The sequence below is a fragment of the Xenopus laevis genome, chromosome 3L, assembly GCF_017654675.1.
Source record: "Xenopus laevis strain J_2021 chromosome 3L, Xenopus_laevis_v10.1, whole genome shotgun sequence".
Lineage (NCBI taxonomy): Eukaryota > Metazoa > Chordata > Amphibia > Anura > Pipidae > Xenopus > Xenopus laevis.
The window spans coordinates 138613866-138631348 of record NC_054375.1 but is presented as its reverse complement, the minus strand read 5'-3'; the positions used below and the strand labels follow the sequence as shown (position 1 = coordinate 138631348).

The 17483-nt window shown below is 40.8% G+C and overlaps 1 protein-coding gene across 9 annotated transcripts in view; it reads right to left on the bottom strand.

The window, feature by feature from the left end:
* Window positions 1-17483, bottom strand: part of rhobtb2.L (Rho related BTB domain containing 2 L homeolog) — a 44645-nt gene that overhangs the window by 8670 nt on the left and 18492 nt on the right. Inside the window, exons 1-7 of one of the 9 annotated variants that reach the window (XM_041587022.1) lie at window positions 13663-14542; window positions 8906-8935; window positions 6796-6997; window positions 5526-5629; window positions 5032-5217; window positions 3217-4121; window positions 2926-3044 (exon numbers count right to left, since the gene is read on the bottom strand). In XM_041587022.1, the coding sequence (XP_041442956.1) occupies window positions 2926-3044; window positions 3217-4121; window positions 5032-5217; window positions 5526-5629; window positions 6796-6975 (1494 nt within the window). In that variant the 5' untranslated portion in view covers window positions 6976-6997; window positions 8906-8935; window positions 13663-14542. Of the gene's footprint in view, window positions 1-2925; window positions 3045-3216; window positions 4122-5031; window positions 5218-5525; window positions 5630-6795; window positions 8017-8435; window positions 8883-8905; window positions 9398-13632; window positions 14543-17483 lie in introns of those variants that run through there. The other 8 variants (XM_041587023.1, XM_041587020.1, XM_018253537.2 and 5 more) reach the window with 8 other exon arrangements.

Genomic DNA, 17483 nt, shown 5'->3' with positions numbered 1-17483 from the left:
TTGCTACATCTTATTTTAAAGAGGAAATATACTCCCATTATAGGTAGAGTGCTTTCTTTTTTTTCATTTCTTATAAATATAAAGTAAAACATATGGATCAAGGTCATTCTGCATAGGAATGAAAGATACTGTTCTGCTGCTTTTGATGGGAACTTCATTTTGAACGTCTCTTACGTAGTAGCATGACGGGTCACAAACATAATGGTGTCAGGATATTGAGTGCAATTCTTCAATATAAAGTAACAGCGCTGACACAGAACACTTCTATGACAATGTAATTATGGCAACATCACTGTTGATGACCCGCAGGGCCTCTGGCTTCTTGTAAAATGGCAGTTCTCAATGGCATGTCATCTTAACCCTGCCACAGGCACAATATACTGTTCACTTAAAGGGATCTTGTCATCGGAAAACATGTTTTTCTCAAAACGCATCAGTTAATAGTGCTACTCCAGCAGAATTCTGCACTGAAATCCATTTCTCAAAAGAGCAAACTGATTTTTTTATATTCAATTTTGAAATCTGACATGGGGCTAGACATTTTGTCAATTTCCCAGCTGCCCCCAGTCATGTGACTTGTGCCTGCACTTTAGGAGAGAAATGCTTTCTGGCAGGCTGCTGTTTTTCCTTCTCAATGTAACTGAATGTGTCTGAATGTGGGACATGGGTTTTTACTATCGAGTCTTGTTCTTAGATCTACCAGGCAGCTGTTATCTTGTGTTAGGGAGCTGTTATCTGGATACCTTCCCATTGTTCTTTTGTTTGGCTGCTGGGGGGGAGGGGAAAGGGAGGGGGTGATATCACTCCAACTTGCAGTACAGCAGTAAAGAGCCATGAAGTTTATCAGAGCACAAGTCACATGACTTGGGGCAGCTGGGAAACTGACAATATGTCATTTTCAAAATTGAATATGAAAAAATCTGTTTGCTCTTTTGAGAAACGGATTTCAGTGCAGAATTCTGCTGGAGCAGCACTATTAACTGATTCATTTTGAATTTTTTTTTTTTCCCATGACAGTATCCCTTTAAGTTTCAAGACTAATAGGAGAGACATACTGTACAACCTTTGTGTTAGGCAGTCTCAAAGGAAGAAAATACAACAGCACCACCCAGTGGCAAAGGTGCAAAGTATATCGCTTTTTACACTTTGAATATTGCCCAGAAGACTATAAACAAGTAGAATGGAGCGCAAATAGCTGCAACTTGCTTTGAATATAGGGGAGCATGTTGGCTGGAGATCACTCCATAGCAGGTAATAAGTATGGGACTGCATTGTCCGATTGGCACTTTGCTAATTGGCCTGCACCAACTATTGCCATGGCTGAAAGAAAGTGCTCTCTACATTTTTTTTCCACTCTTCCCCTTAGTTTTTTTTTTTTAACACAAGTCTTTTGTCCGAGGAATGCAATATGACTGTTTAGAAAAAACGGCAAAGTAAAGATATGATCTAATAATTTTCTAAATGAAAATATGACCTGTTTATTAAACTATTCTGTCTTTGCAGGATACATATTTTCAAAGAATAGAGGCTCATGTATGGAAAAAAAAAGAGCAAGCAGTATTGCATGTCAGCTCATATTTCTACAACTGTGAAAGGTTAAGTAAACCTTTAAAATAAGTGAATGTAAAATTGATGAGGGTGCTATTCTAAGAACTTTTTAAGTGTGCATTCATTATTTATTTATGTTCAATTCTCAGATATTAAAGGATACATGTCCTGTTCATATGAATAAATTTTATTACAACAGCGCCACCCGCTGGTCATTTTCCCACCAGTCTGACCACCAAGTAGTCAAGGAAGTTGTCAGGAGAAAGAAGGAGGCTGCTCTGATGTTCTTCTACTTAGGAAGACAATTAGAAACCTTTCTCAAATCTTTCCTAACCAGAAGAACATCAGAGCAGCTTCTTTCTTTCTCCTGACAACTTCCTTGACTACTTGGTGAAATGGGAAAATGACCAGCAGGTGGCGCTGTTGTAACAAAATTCATTCATATTAATAGTACATGTATCCTTTAATATCTTGAAATAATAAAAAAACAAAACATTAAATGTACATCGCAAAAGTGCTTAGAATAGCACCTTCGTGAATTTTACATTCACTTATTTTTAAGGTTTACTTATCCTAATGAGCAGAGACAGAATTTTCTACATAAGCTGCACTTATACTTAACAGATACTGTTAATTAAAGGGGTAGTTAACCTTCAAGTTAACTTTTAGTATGTGATATAAAAGCCAATTCTTAGAAACATTTCAACTGGTCTTTCATTTTGTATACATTTTTAAATTATTGGATTTCCTCATCTGATCCAGCTTTTAAATGGGGGTCACTGACCCCAGCAGTTATTAGAACTATTTCTAATAGTGATGCGAGAATTTCTGGCCAATTACCGTGATTCGCAGCTGGAGAATAAATTAGCGAAACTGGAGCGAAAATTTGGTGGCATCCGTTTTTTTGGACGCCTGCGCATTTTCGCCGGCGTCAAAAAAACGGACGCTGGCGTCAAAAATGGACGCCGGCATCAAAAACGAGATGCTGGTGCCATTTCGCGAATTTTTCAAATTTTCACGAATTTCGCAGGAACTTCTCGAAATTTTTCGACAAAGTGAAATGCCCCAAATTCTCCCATCACTAATTTCTAATATTATTTTAGCCCATTAAGGTCTTCCAGTCTTTTATTCAAACCACTGCTTGGTTGCTAGGGTAATTCAGACCCTAGCAACCAGATAGCTGCTGAGATTCCAAACTGCTAAACTGCTGAACAAAAAATACTAATGCTGAAAAAAAGACCAATTGCAAATTGTATCAGAATACCACTCTCTACGTCACACTAAATTTAAAGGTGAACAATCCCTTTATTTGATATTTACAGATGCTGTTAGCACCTTTTTCTAACCATGCTCAGGTTCGCTAATACTGTTTCTTACCTCAGTGGTGCTGCTCTCCAGAAAAGGACCCCCAAACATGGCTGCCATCCAATCACAGCCAGAGATAAGCAGAGGCTTGTGGGCTTTTATACTCCCATCATCCAGCATAAAGGTGACGTCTGATAAGAAATGCAGGAAAGAGAAAAAGGAGGAAGCAGAGAAGATACAGACTCCATATTTTACAATCAAACAGCCAACCCATATACTTAGCCTATCACCTCCACCCTCTCTTACTTTAGACTGGCCCAGGATCTATGACCCTCACTATGGACATTCCTTATTAGTCCTCACCAGAGAAGGTTCCTTTAGCCAGACACTCCTTGACACGATTGCTTCTTCTGACATGGAAGGCCCTTGTGATCTCCTGGTTCATGAAGGCCTCTCTGTTCAGGATATTTGCCACCATCATACGAAGGTCAAACACTTCTAACAACTCCGCAATATGTGCTACTTCCATGAGATCTGGTTCCCTCTCATCCAGCCGTCCAGTGTAGAGAAATTTCAACACTGCCCTGAAAGGCCCAGGCCTCACTGAGCTGTCCATTTTTACCACTGCTACACGGCGTGACCTGTATCCCGGAGGCTCTTCTAGAACTCCACTGTGGATGCTCTCAAAAGCCCTGCTCCAGCTGGACAAGTCCCTGCCGTACTCTCTGCCAAGTGTCCCATCACTGGCTGATGTTCTCATACCCCCTCCTTCTGCTTCCCCTGAACCCTCACAGGCATCAAAACTGGAGGCTCTCAATAGAGGATCCCTGGTTTGGGTAGGTGGGTCTCCATCCTCCATTAGAAACAAGTCACAAAACTTGGAGGAGGCTGTTGAGAGGTAGATGCGGTGAGCATAGATACGAATTCTCTCTTGAACCACCAGCATCACATCAGCACAGGAAGCCTCTTCCAACAACCGTGCCGGGTGTTCTTCACTCTTTGTTGGTGGGTCAGGCACTATGATAACTGGAGGAGGAGGTCGCGGGGGCAGGAATGGAGCCTGAGGCAGAGGCCTGCGCACACTGCGTAGGTGTGATTTCCAAAACTGAAGGTGACGCCGAGAAATAAGGGCTGACCTGATGGCATTATCAAAGACTTCTTTGATGCCACACTGCGCTACTACACTAGTCTCATAATAGGGAATTCCCAGCTCCTTGGCTACTTCGCGGCCCTTCTCCGGTGGTAGAATCTCCTGGGGGCGAATTGGCCTAGTATAGAAAAGGTTCACCTGTTAGACAGCTAATAGTGCTAAATGAAACAAACGGCTTGAAATTAGAGCAGATTATAGATATTTAATTGTTAATAAGAATTTTCAATTATCTGAGTTTGCTGCTGGTAACTCCTTATCTTGAATCAACAATAATGTGTAGATCATAATTGCGTATATATAGTATATATACATATATATATATATATATATATATATTTGTGCTCATGGGTAAAGGGGGCTAAGATCAAGATCTGCTTCACCTATAGCCCAAAAATGTAACCCGTGCACTTGAGCAGGTGGGGTGAGTGGGGCTGAGGCTGTAGTCTGCGCCAGGCCCCTTCAAAAAAAATTTGCAAAAACATTGCTGGTAGGTCACATACTGAACTATGTTTCTAACATGAACCTAGCCTAGCTCTCATGGGTTGTAAAATGGGAAGGAAAGGGGAATCATTTATATAATGCTTTTCTCCCACGGGACTCCAGATCCTGGCTTGTCCAGGGCCACAAGGAGTTGCCAAGTGGAATAGACAGGGTCGGACTGGGCCGGCGGGACAAAACCCGATGGGATCCCTGCTCTTGTGGGCCCCACCAACCCAGATCTGCGCCCTGTGGTTCCTCTTCTTGCCGCCACTGTTCCGAAGAAGGGCCTGAAGCCCAAGAACACAGTGCACACGAGCAGCAGCGGGGGACCCTGACACTACAGCCCCGGTGGGCCTCTCAGTCCGACCCTGGGAGTAGAACCAGGGTCTCTAATATGAGATCTCACATCAATGGCTGATCACTTAACCTCTAGTCAAACTCCTCCTACCCATGTGAAATTTTAACATTCCCCTATTGTCTACATTAGTACATAGTAATTAAAGTTGGTAAGTGCTTTTGGGACCTCAAGTTTATGAAGAAGACTTAACCTGGCCAGCGGACGACGTGCTCTGTTCACGGCTTCCAAATCGGCATAACGGAGGTCTAGCTGGCATCCCACAAGGATAACAGGAGCACGGGGACAGAAATGCTTAATCTCTGGATACCACATGGTCTGGACATGCTGGAGAGAGTTGGGGTTAGCAATAGAGAAGCAGAGGACCACCACGTCAGACCTGCAAATGCATTAAAGATAGAGACTAAACACTACAAATATGCAAGTGAAAGGATAAAAGAGCATATGAAAGCAGAATAGTATAATAATACATAAAAACATATATGGGAATACAGTAGAACCCCCATTTTAAGTTTTTTAAAATCCAGGAAAGTGTAAAATCAGGGAAATGTATTATGAATAATATATAGGTGGGACCACAAAACAACAATGTATAATGAGTGTGTAAAATGGGGGTTCTACTGTAAATATCATACTTAAAGTTGAAGTTGTCTACTATTTCTTTCCCTTAATTACTCCATCACTCACCTCCCATAGGCAAATCTTCTATCTTTGTGATGGTCGCCAAATGTATCCCAAAGTCGTAATGATACACTGACATCATCAACAACATCCCGAGAACGTTCAAGCACCTGCCACAGGGTGTATGAGACATTGATACTTAGTGAATAAATGATTAAAATACTTTACATACCGACCCCATGAGAGTCCACCTTATGCTTTTCGTACCCTCAGGTACTTAAGTAACGTAGCGTACTAAACACTTAAGGTGGAGTGTCATGGGGTCGGTGTGTAAATTGTATAAATATGGATTTTTATGGATTTTGAGTTGCGGGATACTTTGTGTTAAGGGAGAACTAAACCCTAAAAATGAACATGAGTAAAAATGCCATATTTTATATAATGAACTTATTGCACCAGCCTAAAGTTTCAGTTTCTCAATAGCAGCAATGATCCAGGACTTCAAACTTGTCACAGGGGGGTCACCATCTTGGAAAGTGTCTGTGACACTCACATGCTCAGTGGGCTCTGAGCAGCTGTTGAGAAGCTAAGCTTAGGGCTCGTCACTAATTATCCAGCAGAAAATGAGGTTGGTCTGTAATATAAGATGATGCTATAGGGCTGATTATTAAATTCTGATGCTAATTGCACTGGTTTCTGTGCTGCCATGTAGTAATTATCTGTATTAATTACTAATAAGCCTTATATTGTGATATTTCTATTCTATGCGTACTGTATATTGTGTGTGTGCAGTGAATCAGCAGAAAAGAAGATGGGGAGCTACTGGGGCATCTTTGGAAACACAGAGCTTTACTGTTAAAGGGCTGTGGTTGCCTTGGGCTGGTACAGAAGCACAAAACATAATGTACAACATTTCTAGCTACTTGTTTAGTTACGCTTTAGTTCTCCTGTAAGAATAAGTGACTTGCACCTTGGGAACTTGGGCAATATCCCGTTATCTTATTGCCCAATATAGACTGACAGACTTACTCACCTAATAATTTAAATTGTTTAACAGCTGGTTAAGGGCAATAACACACGGAGTTACTGGTAGCAGCTACTTGTGGCTACAAAATGACAAAAAAAATACCCTGCCATAGACATTGCTGAGATTTGCCTCTGCTAAAACACATGTAGTGTCTTAGCAGAGACAATTATCACTATTGTTTATTTTGTAGCCGGGGCAAGTAGCTGGCTACTAGTAGCTCCATGTGTCATTGCCCTAAAAACAAAAGGAAAGTGGCCTGTACAGTAAACACTGTTCTATCAGCCATTGAGCGTTTCCATCAGTACTCACCTCTTGGCATACTCTGTACTGATCTATTGCCCAGACGGTTGGCACGTGGGTGGCAAGGAGCTGGTATTGAGTCAGGGTGGCATTGCAGGCACGAGCGCAGATCAGTCGTGTTTTCCCCACCGCGTTGTCTCCAACCACAACGCATTTGATTGTCTCAACATTGGGGCGCTCATAATCCATATCCGTGTCCAGCAGCTGGGATCTGATCAGAGGAGGGGGTACATGAAACGGGGTTATACTCAAGAGATAAAGCCAATGACAGAACTGAGAGGGACGAGGACATGACAAATGAACAGAAGAGTCTGAGCAAAGTAAGAAATAACAAAGGAAAAGCAAAACAAGGTCAGTAGGAATGAGGTGGAAGGAGGAGGAAAAGTGAAAAAAAGGGAAAAGCAGTAACACGAGGTGTAGAAGGAAGGATGTAAAGCAGAGAGGATCAGAGGATTCACAGTCTCTGCACAAAGGTGCAATAGAGAAGAGAAACCCAATCCCCATTGATAATAAAGGATGGAGTATAGTGTCAGGTACCTAGCTTCAGGGAAACATTTATAAGAAAAAAATGCTTTTGAGGGCACTGGACTGTTGCATGGGACAATGACAAAAAGTGCTTGGACAATCAGACAATCAGACAAGTAGTGGGCACCAAAGTACCTAAAAATGTTCCGGGTCCCAGAAACCACTTTAAAATATTACATAAGGATGAGAAGTTTCACATGGACTCTCCTGCGTCTCGCTGTGACTACAACTGTTATTTGTATAATTCAAGAACATGTAATTCAAAGCCACTTTCCAATATACATTCATTAAAAAACGTGCATGGCTACTGAAAGCAGCTGTTTGTCTTCTCTGACTCCTGGATAGGGTTGCCACCTTTTCTTGAAAAAAATACCGGCCTTCTTATATTTTTATGCATTTTCCCTATTAATAAAATACCAGGCAGGTGGCAACCCTACTCCTGGAACAGTGTAGCCAGCCCATTACGAACTGACTTTGGCTACACTGAATTCACAAGGCAGAACCAGAGAACAGAAAGGAACAAATTCTACTTTCAGGTGCATTTGTACATAACAGAAACATAACAATAACACCAGAGCAGTTTGAAAAATGAATGTATTTTGGAACGTGGCAAAACTGATTTTAGCTGGATTCCCTTTAAAGGGGTTGTTCACCTTTAAATTAACTTTATGATGTAGAGAGGGATATTCTGAGACAATTTGCAATTGGTTTTCATTTTTTATTATTTGTGGTTTTTGAGCTATTTAGCTTTTTATTCAGCAGCTCTCCCGTTTGTAAGTTCAGCAATCTGGTTGCTAGGGTCCAAATTACCCTAGCAACTATGCACAGATTTGAATAAGAGACTGGAATAGACGAGTAATAACAAGTAACAATAACAATAAATGTGTAGCCTTCCAGAGCATTTGCTTTTTAGATAGGGTCAGTGACCCCTATTTGAAAGCTGGAAAGAGTCAGAAGAAGAAGGCAAATAATTCAAAAAACTATAAAAAAGAAAAAAATGATGACCAATTGAAAAGTTGCTTTGAATTAGCCACTGTAGAACACACTAAAGGGTAACTTAAAGGAGAACTGTTCAGTAATGAATTGCACCAATAACAGAACCACTTGTTCATGGCGTCACTTACCCCCTTGAAGGCAGATTAAAATACTCGTTGCTCATCATGCCTATAAATGAAAATGGTTGGTGCTCCGGGCCTGGCATAGACTGTCTCACCATCTCAATGTCTGCATTTCTCTCAGACTGTCCCTGAAAAATCTCAGGCTGCCTCGTAAATGATTCAGTGCAGAAGTAACACTGACCCTATTAATGCACAATTGGAACCAGGGCGTAAAAGCACAGAGGCCACAAAGCAAAGTTCGGGGGCAAAGATCGGCCATAATAGGAGAGGGAGACTCCTGCAGAAAAACACTGGCGAATAAATGAATAAACTAAACACATACTGTGTAACTGCTAATATGGCAACTCTACTGCTGATTTAACCCTTTCCCTGCCAGCAATATGACATTTATGTCCCTGGCCAGGGAAGTGCAGCAAGCCAGTCAAGTAGGTTCTACATTTTCAGGTTATATATTTAAATGTAAGCACGTTGCCCACCAGTGCGTTGGCTCAGAGTGTTCCGGAAGGCTGGTGGGGAAAGAGTTAAAGACATATTAGACATCATTGCTTTGGCTGAAAACATCATGTTATTATATACATAGTAGTCTCATTTTAGGGGGTTACCCTGACAGAGTGGGTCCCAAGAGATGTAAAAGCTTAACTTGCAGCCTGCAAAAGGGGTGGGGCTTGTGGATGTGTGGGCCGGATTTGGGTGGATCATGGGCAGTGGTTGGTCATAAAAGGCATGGTTGTGGTGGGTCATGGGGTACCATGCATACAATGCTCAATTTATTTCATTGGGACTCCATTGTAGATCTTGGCATCTCGACGGTGATTTATTTTCTAAATAAATGAATAATACGAGGGGGGTTTAAATAAGGATACACAATTACAAAGCTTACACACCATGTGCTAATGGGGTTGTTCACCTTTAACTTAACTTTTAGTATGATGTAGAGAGTGATTTTCTGCTTTTCATTTTTTTCTATTGTTTACGTTTTTTTTAAAGCTATTTAACTTTTTATTCAGAAGCTCTCCAGTTTGCAATTTCAGCAATCTGGTTGCTAGGGTCCAAATGACCCAAGCAACCATACATTGATTTGAACGAGAGACTGGAATATGAACAGGGGAGGGCCCGAGTAGAAAGAAAAGTAATATAAAGGAAGCAATAACAATAAATGTAGCCTTAAAGAGCATTTGTTTTTTAGATGGGGTCAGTAACCCTCATTTGAAAGCTGGAAAGATTCAGAAGAAGGTAAATAATTAAAAAAAAACAAGAAATATAAAATGAAGGCCAATTGAAAAGTTGTTGAGCATTGGCCATTCTATAACATACTAAAAGTTAAATTAAATGTGAACCAGGTCTGGACTGGGATTCACAAAAGGCCATGGCATTCCAAGAACACAGAGGCCCAAGCAGCCCCCCACCAGCCCAATAAATAGTGACTGACTATGGCAATTTACAGCAGCCCCTCTGGCATTTGCCAGAACCCACAGATTGCCAGTACTGATGTGTGGGCCGGCCTGATACCCACGGGACCCGGGTGTTTACCCGTGGGTCGTTGAGGTTCAGGTCAACCTCGCACCCCTCTTTGCGGGTGGCGGGCAGGTCCGGGTCCAGCTCGCCCCACCTTCAACTGCCGGCTTCCAACTTCCTGCTTTATATCCGCGTGCCTGCTCACCCAGCCCCTTTTGTGACATCATCAGCGGGCCGGGTCGGCACCGGTCTATAAAAGGTGGCTGCAGGTGGAGGGAGGGCGGGTGCGGACCCACACATCACTAACCACAGGAGAAAGAACATCTCTGCCCTGTAAAGCTAATAATGTATATATTTCCCCTTTATGCAGAAAAGGAAGAAAGACCCAACAATTTGTGCCAAATTAAGTAGGGCTCCTGGGAGTTGTAGTTCAGGAGCACTTGGTGGGCTGACATTGCTCTGCTATACATTGATGTATATGTTTGCTGAGCTAGAAAATCCTGGGAGATTTACAGACACTTCTAGCGCAGAATGCCGTAGGAAAATTCTTCAACTTCCAATTTTAGCATTTTGAGCAACTGCCAGAACCTGAAAAATTGCCTTGTCAGCCGAATATCAGTTGCTGAAAACCCAATGAAAGTGTAAGCTACAAACTGTGACTACACATGTGGGACTGAATGTATTGCACCCTGATAATGGATCTAGACTGGCACTGCCTGATCTGGTGGGGAGGGGGCACATCTGAATACAATACAGGTATGGGACCTATTATCTAGAATGCTCGGGACCTGGGGTTTTCCGGATAAGCGATCTTTATGTAACTTGGATCAACATACTTAAAGTCTACTGAAAAATCATTTAAACATTAAAGAAACCCAATAGGCTGGTTTTTCTTCCAATAGAGAAAAAAAATAGAAAAAAAACCCAGAGAAAAAGCAAATTGTTTTTAAAAATTTGAATTATTTGTTTAAAATTGAGTCTATGGGAGATGGTCTTCCCGTAATTGTTAGCTTTCTGGATAAAAGCCACACACGGAAATACAAACAGGCAAGTATATACATATTATACAAATAATTGAATTAAATTTGTGAGCACACAACCATACAGAGCTTAATAGTTAGCTGCCCTAATCTGTTATCACCCAGGCAACAAAATCTTTTTCCGACCCGGTCTCCAAGCAACCAAGAATGTAATAACGTCAGGGCCAAGTCAACCTCTTAAATTAAAAAAAAAAAGAAAAATGCCACCATTTGCCCAGATTCAACAAGATGAGAATGAGCAAGGTGGTTTTAATGACAGTTTATAAACCTGACCACTTTTTAAAGACAAGATTAAAAGGGTTGTTCACCTTTAAATTAATTTTTAGTATGATGCAAAGAGTGATATTCTGAGCCAATTTGTAATTGGTTTTCCCTTTTAATTAATTTGCACTTGTTTTGAGTTATTTAGCTTTTTATTCAGCAGCTCTCCAGTTTGCAAGTCTGGTTGCTAGGGTCCAAATTACACTAGCAACCATGCAGTGATTTAAATAAGAGACTGGACTATGAATACGAGAGGTTGAATAGAAAGACGTAATAAAAAGTAGAAATAACAATTAATCTGTAGCCTTACAGAACATTTGCTTTTAGATGGGGTCAGTGGTCCCCATTTGAAAGCTGGAAAGAAAAAGGAGGTAAATAATTCAAAAACTACAAAAAAGAAAAAATGAAGGCCAATTAAAAGGTTGCTTAGAATCATCCATTCTATAACATACTAAAGGTTAGCTTAAAGGTAAACCATCCTTTTAAAGAACTCAGGACTGAGAGTTTAAAGTTATTTTGCTGCTTCCCTGAATCAAGATCAAGAATAATATCTTCTGCGCAGATTCCTAGCCAGTATATCTCTATAGTATCCCAGGGCCAGTAAATATATCCCCAGAATATATAAATATATAAATACATGAAAATCCCAAATCATGGAACAAACAGTCACATATATCATTTATAATAAGTGAAGAACTTATAGCAGCATAAATGCAGTGCCAATTTCATGTACAGTGTATAATATCTTGCCTTTTGTAGGCATCTTCATTGATGTGGGTGGAAGAGAACAAAAACCGACCAAAGCATCTCTACAGAAAAAGCTTCAATAGGGCTGGTGGCTCAAAGGGGTTGTTTACCCTCTATTGTTGTAGAGAGTGATATTCTGCAATTGGTTTTGATTTTTCATTATTTATAGTTTTTGAGTTATTTAGCTTTATAGTCAGCAGCTCTCCAATTTGCCGTTTCAGCAATCTGGTTGCTAGGATCCAAATTCCCCTAGCAACCATGCATTGATTTGAATAAGAGACTGGAATATGAATAGGAGAAGGCCTGAATAGAAAGATGAATGAAAAGTAGCAAGAACTATAAATATGTAGCCTTACAGAGCATTTATTGTTAGATGGGGTCTTTAACCCCCATTTGATAGAAGAAGGCAAATAACTAAAAAAACATTAAAAGATAAGGCAAATAACTAAAAAAAACATTAAAAGATAAATAATAAAGACCAATTGAAAAGTTGTTTAGAATTGCCCATTACATAACATACCAAAAGTTAACTTAAAGTGGAAACTCCCCTTAAAGGAGTGGTTTACCTTTAAATGTTACTATGTTATAGAATGATCAATTCTAAGCAACTTTTCAATTGGTTTTCATTATTTTGTATAGTTTTATAGCTATTTGCCTTTTTCTTCTGACTCTTTCCAGCTTTCAAATGGGCGTTGCAAATGCTCTGTAAGGCTACAAATGTATTGTTATTGTTACTTGGTATTCCCCATCTTTGAATTCAGGCCTCTCCTATTCATATTCCATTCTCTTACTTAAATCAATCCATGGTTGCTAGGTTAATTAGGACCCTAGCAACCAGATTGCTCAAATTACAAATTGAAGAGCTACTGAATAAAAAGCTAAATAACTCAAAACACCTTAAATAATAAAGAATGAAAGCCAGTTGCAAATTGTCTCAGAATATCCCTCTCTACATCATACTAAAAGTTATCTCAAAGGTGAACAACCCCTTTAAAGACCCTTGTGTACCCCTCTTTAAGACTGTTGTGTACCCCTCATCTATCCATTCTGCATTACTTGCCCATAGAAACCATTTTTACACAGAACCACCAGGGTTCCTACAAAAAGAATCATGGAGTCACACACACACAAACATCTGCAACTGAATCTGGTGCACCGTGTACATAAACCCATAAAGGACAAGAAGTTGTACATACAGAGACTCTGTATTTCTCTTATATCCCCCACCCCAATAGCGCTGGAAAAAGTCCCACCAAGAAGAGTTACCCCACCAATAAAAATCAAGAGCCCATATAAATAAAATAGGATCCCTACACAGACAGTAAATAGAGGAGTCCACCCAACCACCCACAATGTATAGAGGGGCCAAATAGCTATATCTAAGAGCAAACAATACAATAAGAACTTCAAAACGGGGTCCCCAAATCTGTACAATAAACATGCCCCCTAAAATACTAGTGTTTCCCACGCACACAGGACTCAGCCTGTCAAACATGTAACAGGACACATGTAAAGCACACAGAGCAGACACACCACATTTTCCATCTCCCCTTAAAGGAACACTTTTCATACAACTTCACAATCAATTCATTTTTGAAAATCAACAAGGCCGGTCTCTGTAGAGTTCTCACACAGCCCAATGCATTTATATCCATCCAACCCCCTCCCCATTCCTTCCAAAACCAACAACTGGCATATACCCCAAACCATACAAGGGCCTGGTCCCATACATGGCAGCCATGATGATCACCCTCGCATCTTCTCTTCCCTTCAGAGATCGTTGAGTGAAGACGCAGAGTAGAAGATCCAGTTCATGCTTCGGTTTCTATTGAGACGAGGGAGTGTTGTGCTGGCACCCATCTAAGCCAAATCTACTGGGTGCAAGCGTGTGCTGCAGGTGTATTTGTATGCAGTCAGGTTGTGAGTATTTACATGGGCATGCCTGTATATATTTGCCTAGGAGGGTTTGTGTATATCTGTGAATAGGTGTTTGTGTGGACATGTGTATATCTTTATAGCTGCAATATCCAGTTGTGTGTCAGTGTCATCTCTATGTGGGTGTTACTGCTGGGCTATCAGTGTGGCTGCAGATGTCTACCCTGTTTGTCTCATTGTGCAAGTGTGAAATTCTAGATATATATAATATATATACGCATATGTAGAAATATCTCTCTCGCTTTCTCTCTATGTATATACAGTATATGTGTGTATGTGTGTAGATATCAGCTAGTATAGACAGCATGTAACGGTTTCATTGTGAATACTACTGTGTCTGTATCATAATGTGTAAAATATCAGTATTATGGGCTTCCGTGTAGCGGTGATGGGTGCAGGTTGTGATTCCTGGTTTCCAGTGAGGTGTGTGTGTGTGCGTCTGTGTGAATCTCATCAGGCAGTGTGTGTGGGGAGGGGGGAGTGGAATAAAAAAAAATCATGCTCAAACCACTAGTGAAATTCTCCAGTGCCATCTACTGCCTCTTTTCAATAGCACAAGCCGAGATGCATTTGTGGATCCACCATCAAGCCTATCCACACTTGTCGGACTCACCTGGAAATCCAATGAGGAGCAAGGCGTCCGTTTTTCATAAAAAAAAAAAATGTCTACAAATAGGGTTGCCACCTGGCAATAATAACAAATAACTAATAAATAAACTAATAACAAAGCCCGAAATAGTCGGGTTTTTGGGCTAATTTCAGCTCAGACCACAGAAACTTCCAAATAGGATAGGGACTAGTGATGTGTGGGCTAGTCCAATACCCGTGGGACGGTTCTGGCGGGTACTGGCTGACCTCACACCCCCTTTTCCGGGTCATTACAATGCCTGCTTCCGACTTCTGGGTTCAACTTTTATAGACGAACAGGGGCGGAACTACAGGGGGAGCAGGGGGTGCAATTGGGCAAGGGCCTGCACCCCCTCAAGGCCCCAAGGCAGCTCGCGCCCCGCCAATTTCCGTGTAGTTACTTGCGTATGGAGGGGGCCCCGGCTGCACGTTCCGCACCAGGGCCTGCCCCCCTCTAGTTACGTTACTGTAGACGAAGGCCTGCTCGCCCCGTCACTTTTATGACATCATCGTCGCGGCAGCGCGGGTCTATAAAAGGAACCCAGAAGTCAAGCTCGGTTGGGCGCGAGTGGAGATTGGATAAAAAACTCGACCCGCATATCACTAATCGGGACTACTCCCATTGACTTATATATAACCTTGGCAGGTCTGAGATGGAGGATTTTTGGATTTATACTTTTTACATCCTCGGGTATAATAAATCTAATCTGATAGCTTGTGCTACTAAAAATGCCTTACCCTTTAAAAAAAACAGGGATTGTTTGTCCATATATTGCAATATATTTAAGATGGCCAACTTCGTCAAAGTCATCCCATATCTGGCCAGTCCTACTCTCAACTTACATCTGATTCATTAAGAATTCTATTGCTTCATTATACATTTTACAAACTTGGTTGCCCTAAATATATTGATATTAATATATTGATAATGGGTTGAGTGCAGAGGACCTCTTGTATTTGTATCAATATATTTAACCATGCCCTTCCCTGTCTGGTGATTGTTGGAACATTTACTCTTGCATACCTCCCAAATGTCCCATTTTTAGAGGCCCAGTCCCTCTTTTGACAGCTCAACCCACAGTCCCTCGTTTGTACTGGAAAGTCCAGTTTTTCTCTGCACTGAACAGCCAGAAAAAGAAAAAAAGTTTCTAACTTAATTGGCTTTTGGCAGAGAGCCCAGAACAGCCAGAGCAGCAGATACGATACTTTTGTAACAATTTCTAAATAAGCAAATAAGTAATTTTAACAATATAAGATAACAGGTCTCTTGGGAAAATTTAAGACAGCTTAAAGGGCAATTCACTTTTATTAGCAAAACTGTACTAAATAAAAAAAAACACAGAAATATGTTAAATTACAAATTTTGTAAAATGAACATGATAATTGTGGGTGTGGACTACAAAAATGGGCGTGGTCAAAAAACACCGTCGCGCTACGCGTAGCAACTTTTTTTGTACCTCTTTTTCTTTCCAAAATGTTGGGAGGTATGTTCTTGTCCCAAGACAGGGGAGTAGTAGGGTTGCCCCATATTCTGAAAAAAAATACCGGCCTTCCTATATATTTATCTTTTTTCCCTATTAATTACATTGGGATCAACCATTGTTTTTACAGGCCGGCCAGGTGGCAACCCTAGGGAGTAGAGACAAACCTGCCGGTTCCAATCCAGCGCTCCATAAGCCAGTGTCTTGTGATCAGTGAGTAGTACTAAAGGGAAAGTACAAGAACTCCAGTAGGGGTGTTACAAAAGAAAAAGCAGGCCCAGCAGGAATAATGTTCACAACTGTTCATGTTCCTGAAACAATCTGAGGGGTATGGGTATGTCTAACTGTACAATCTTATAGGGGGTATTTACTAGAACTCAAATTAATCTCATTTTTTTTATTAAAACAAAGTCAACCTAACTCCCATCCACGAATTTAACTCATTTATCATATAATCAGCTCAGAAAAAAAAAAGATCGGTGCAGGAAAAGTCTTGACAAAATCAAATGAAAATTTCAAATCGTATGACTTATTCGGATTTCGCCCGAATCACACACAGGTAGGACTAATATTATAATAGGTACAATCAATAAATATAAATACACAACGATTAATGTGGTAAGAGAGTCCGTAGGAAGGTGGTCCCTGCCCTGTAGAGCTTACAGTCTTAGTGGGTGGATAACATACAGGCACAAATTGGAGAGCAAAAGAAGCAAAATGTTTGGCCACTGACAAATAAGTGCTAGTAATAGATTGGACTAATGTTCTAGTGCTCCACAAGGCATAAGCTAAGATTGAAAGAGTGTTCCTTACGGAGGAATTCAGGGATAGAATTGCAGAGGTAAGAAGTGGCGAGATAGAAAGGTTTAAGCTAAAAGACGGCAGTGGGAAGTGGATGGTGTGGATAGACGGTGGCTCTGAGAGGAGCAGAGGAGACAGACAAGGAACACACAAGCAGACAATTGAAGAAATGTAAGGAGCAGAGAAGTGAAGGACTTTGTATGAAGGGCAGAAGGATTTTGTATGCTATCGTTTGCTTAACAGGCAGCCATGATGTACGAGCATAATATCATAGGCTATTGTGATTCTAAAATATACAATTGGTATATATATTGTTGATGTGAGTGTATGGAGGGGTTGGTGTGGGTGTCTGTATGCATGGATGCTGGGTTCCCACTTAGGAGAGAGCAGAAGAGTTATAAATTGATTGAGGGGAGTAAGGGAGTAGCAGATTGCAATAGTCTCAAAAGGATAGGATAAGGGCATAGTTTAGTGTTTTACCCATTACTTGTGAATGAAAGGGGTGTATCTTGGCAATATTGCAGAGAAAATAGTGCCAGGTTTCGGTAGTATATAAATATGATAAGAGAAGGAAAAGGACAGATTGAAGATAAACCCCATATAGCGTGTTGAGTTAATAGGGTTAATGGTCATGCCATCAATAGTATTGATGGATAGAGGAGAAGGGCAGCTTTGGTGGGAAGACCACAAGTTCTGTTTTAGCAAGA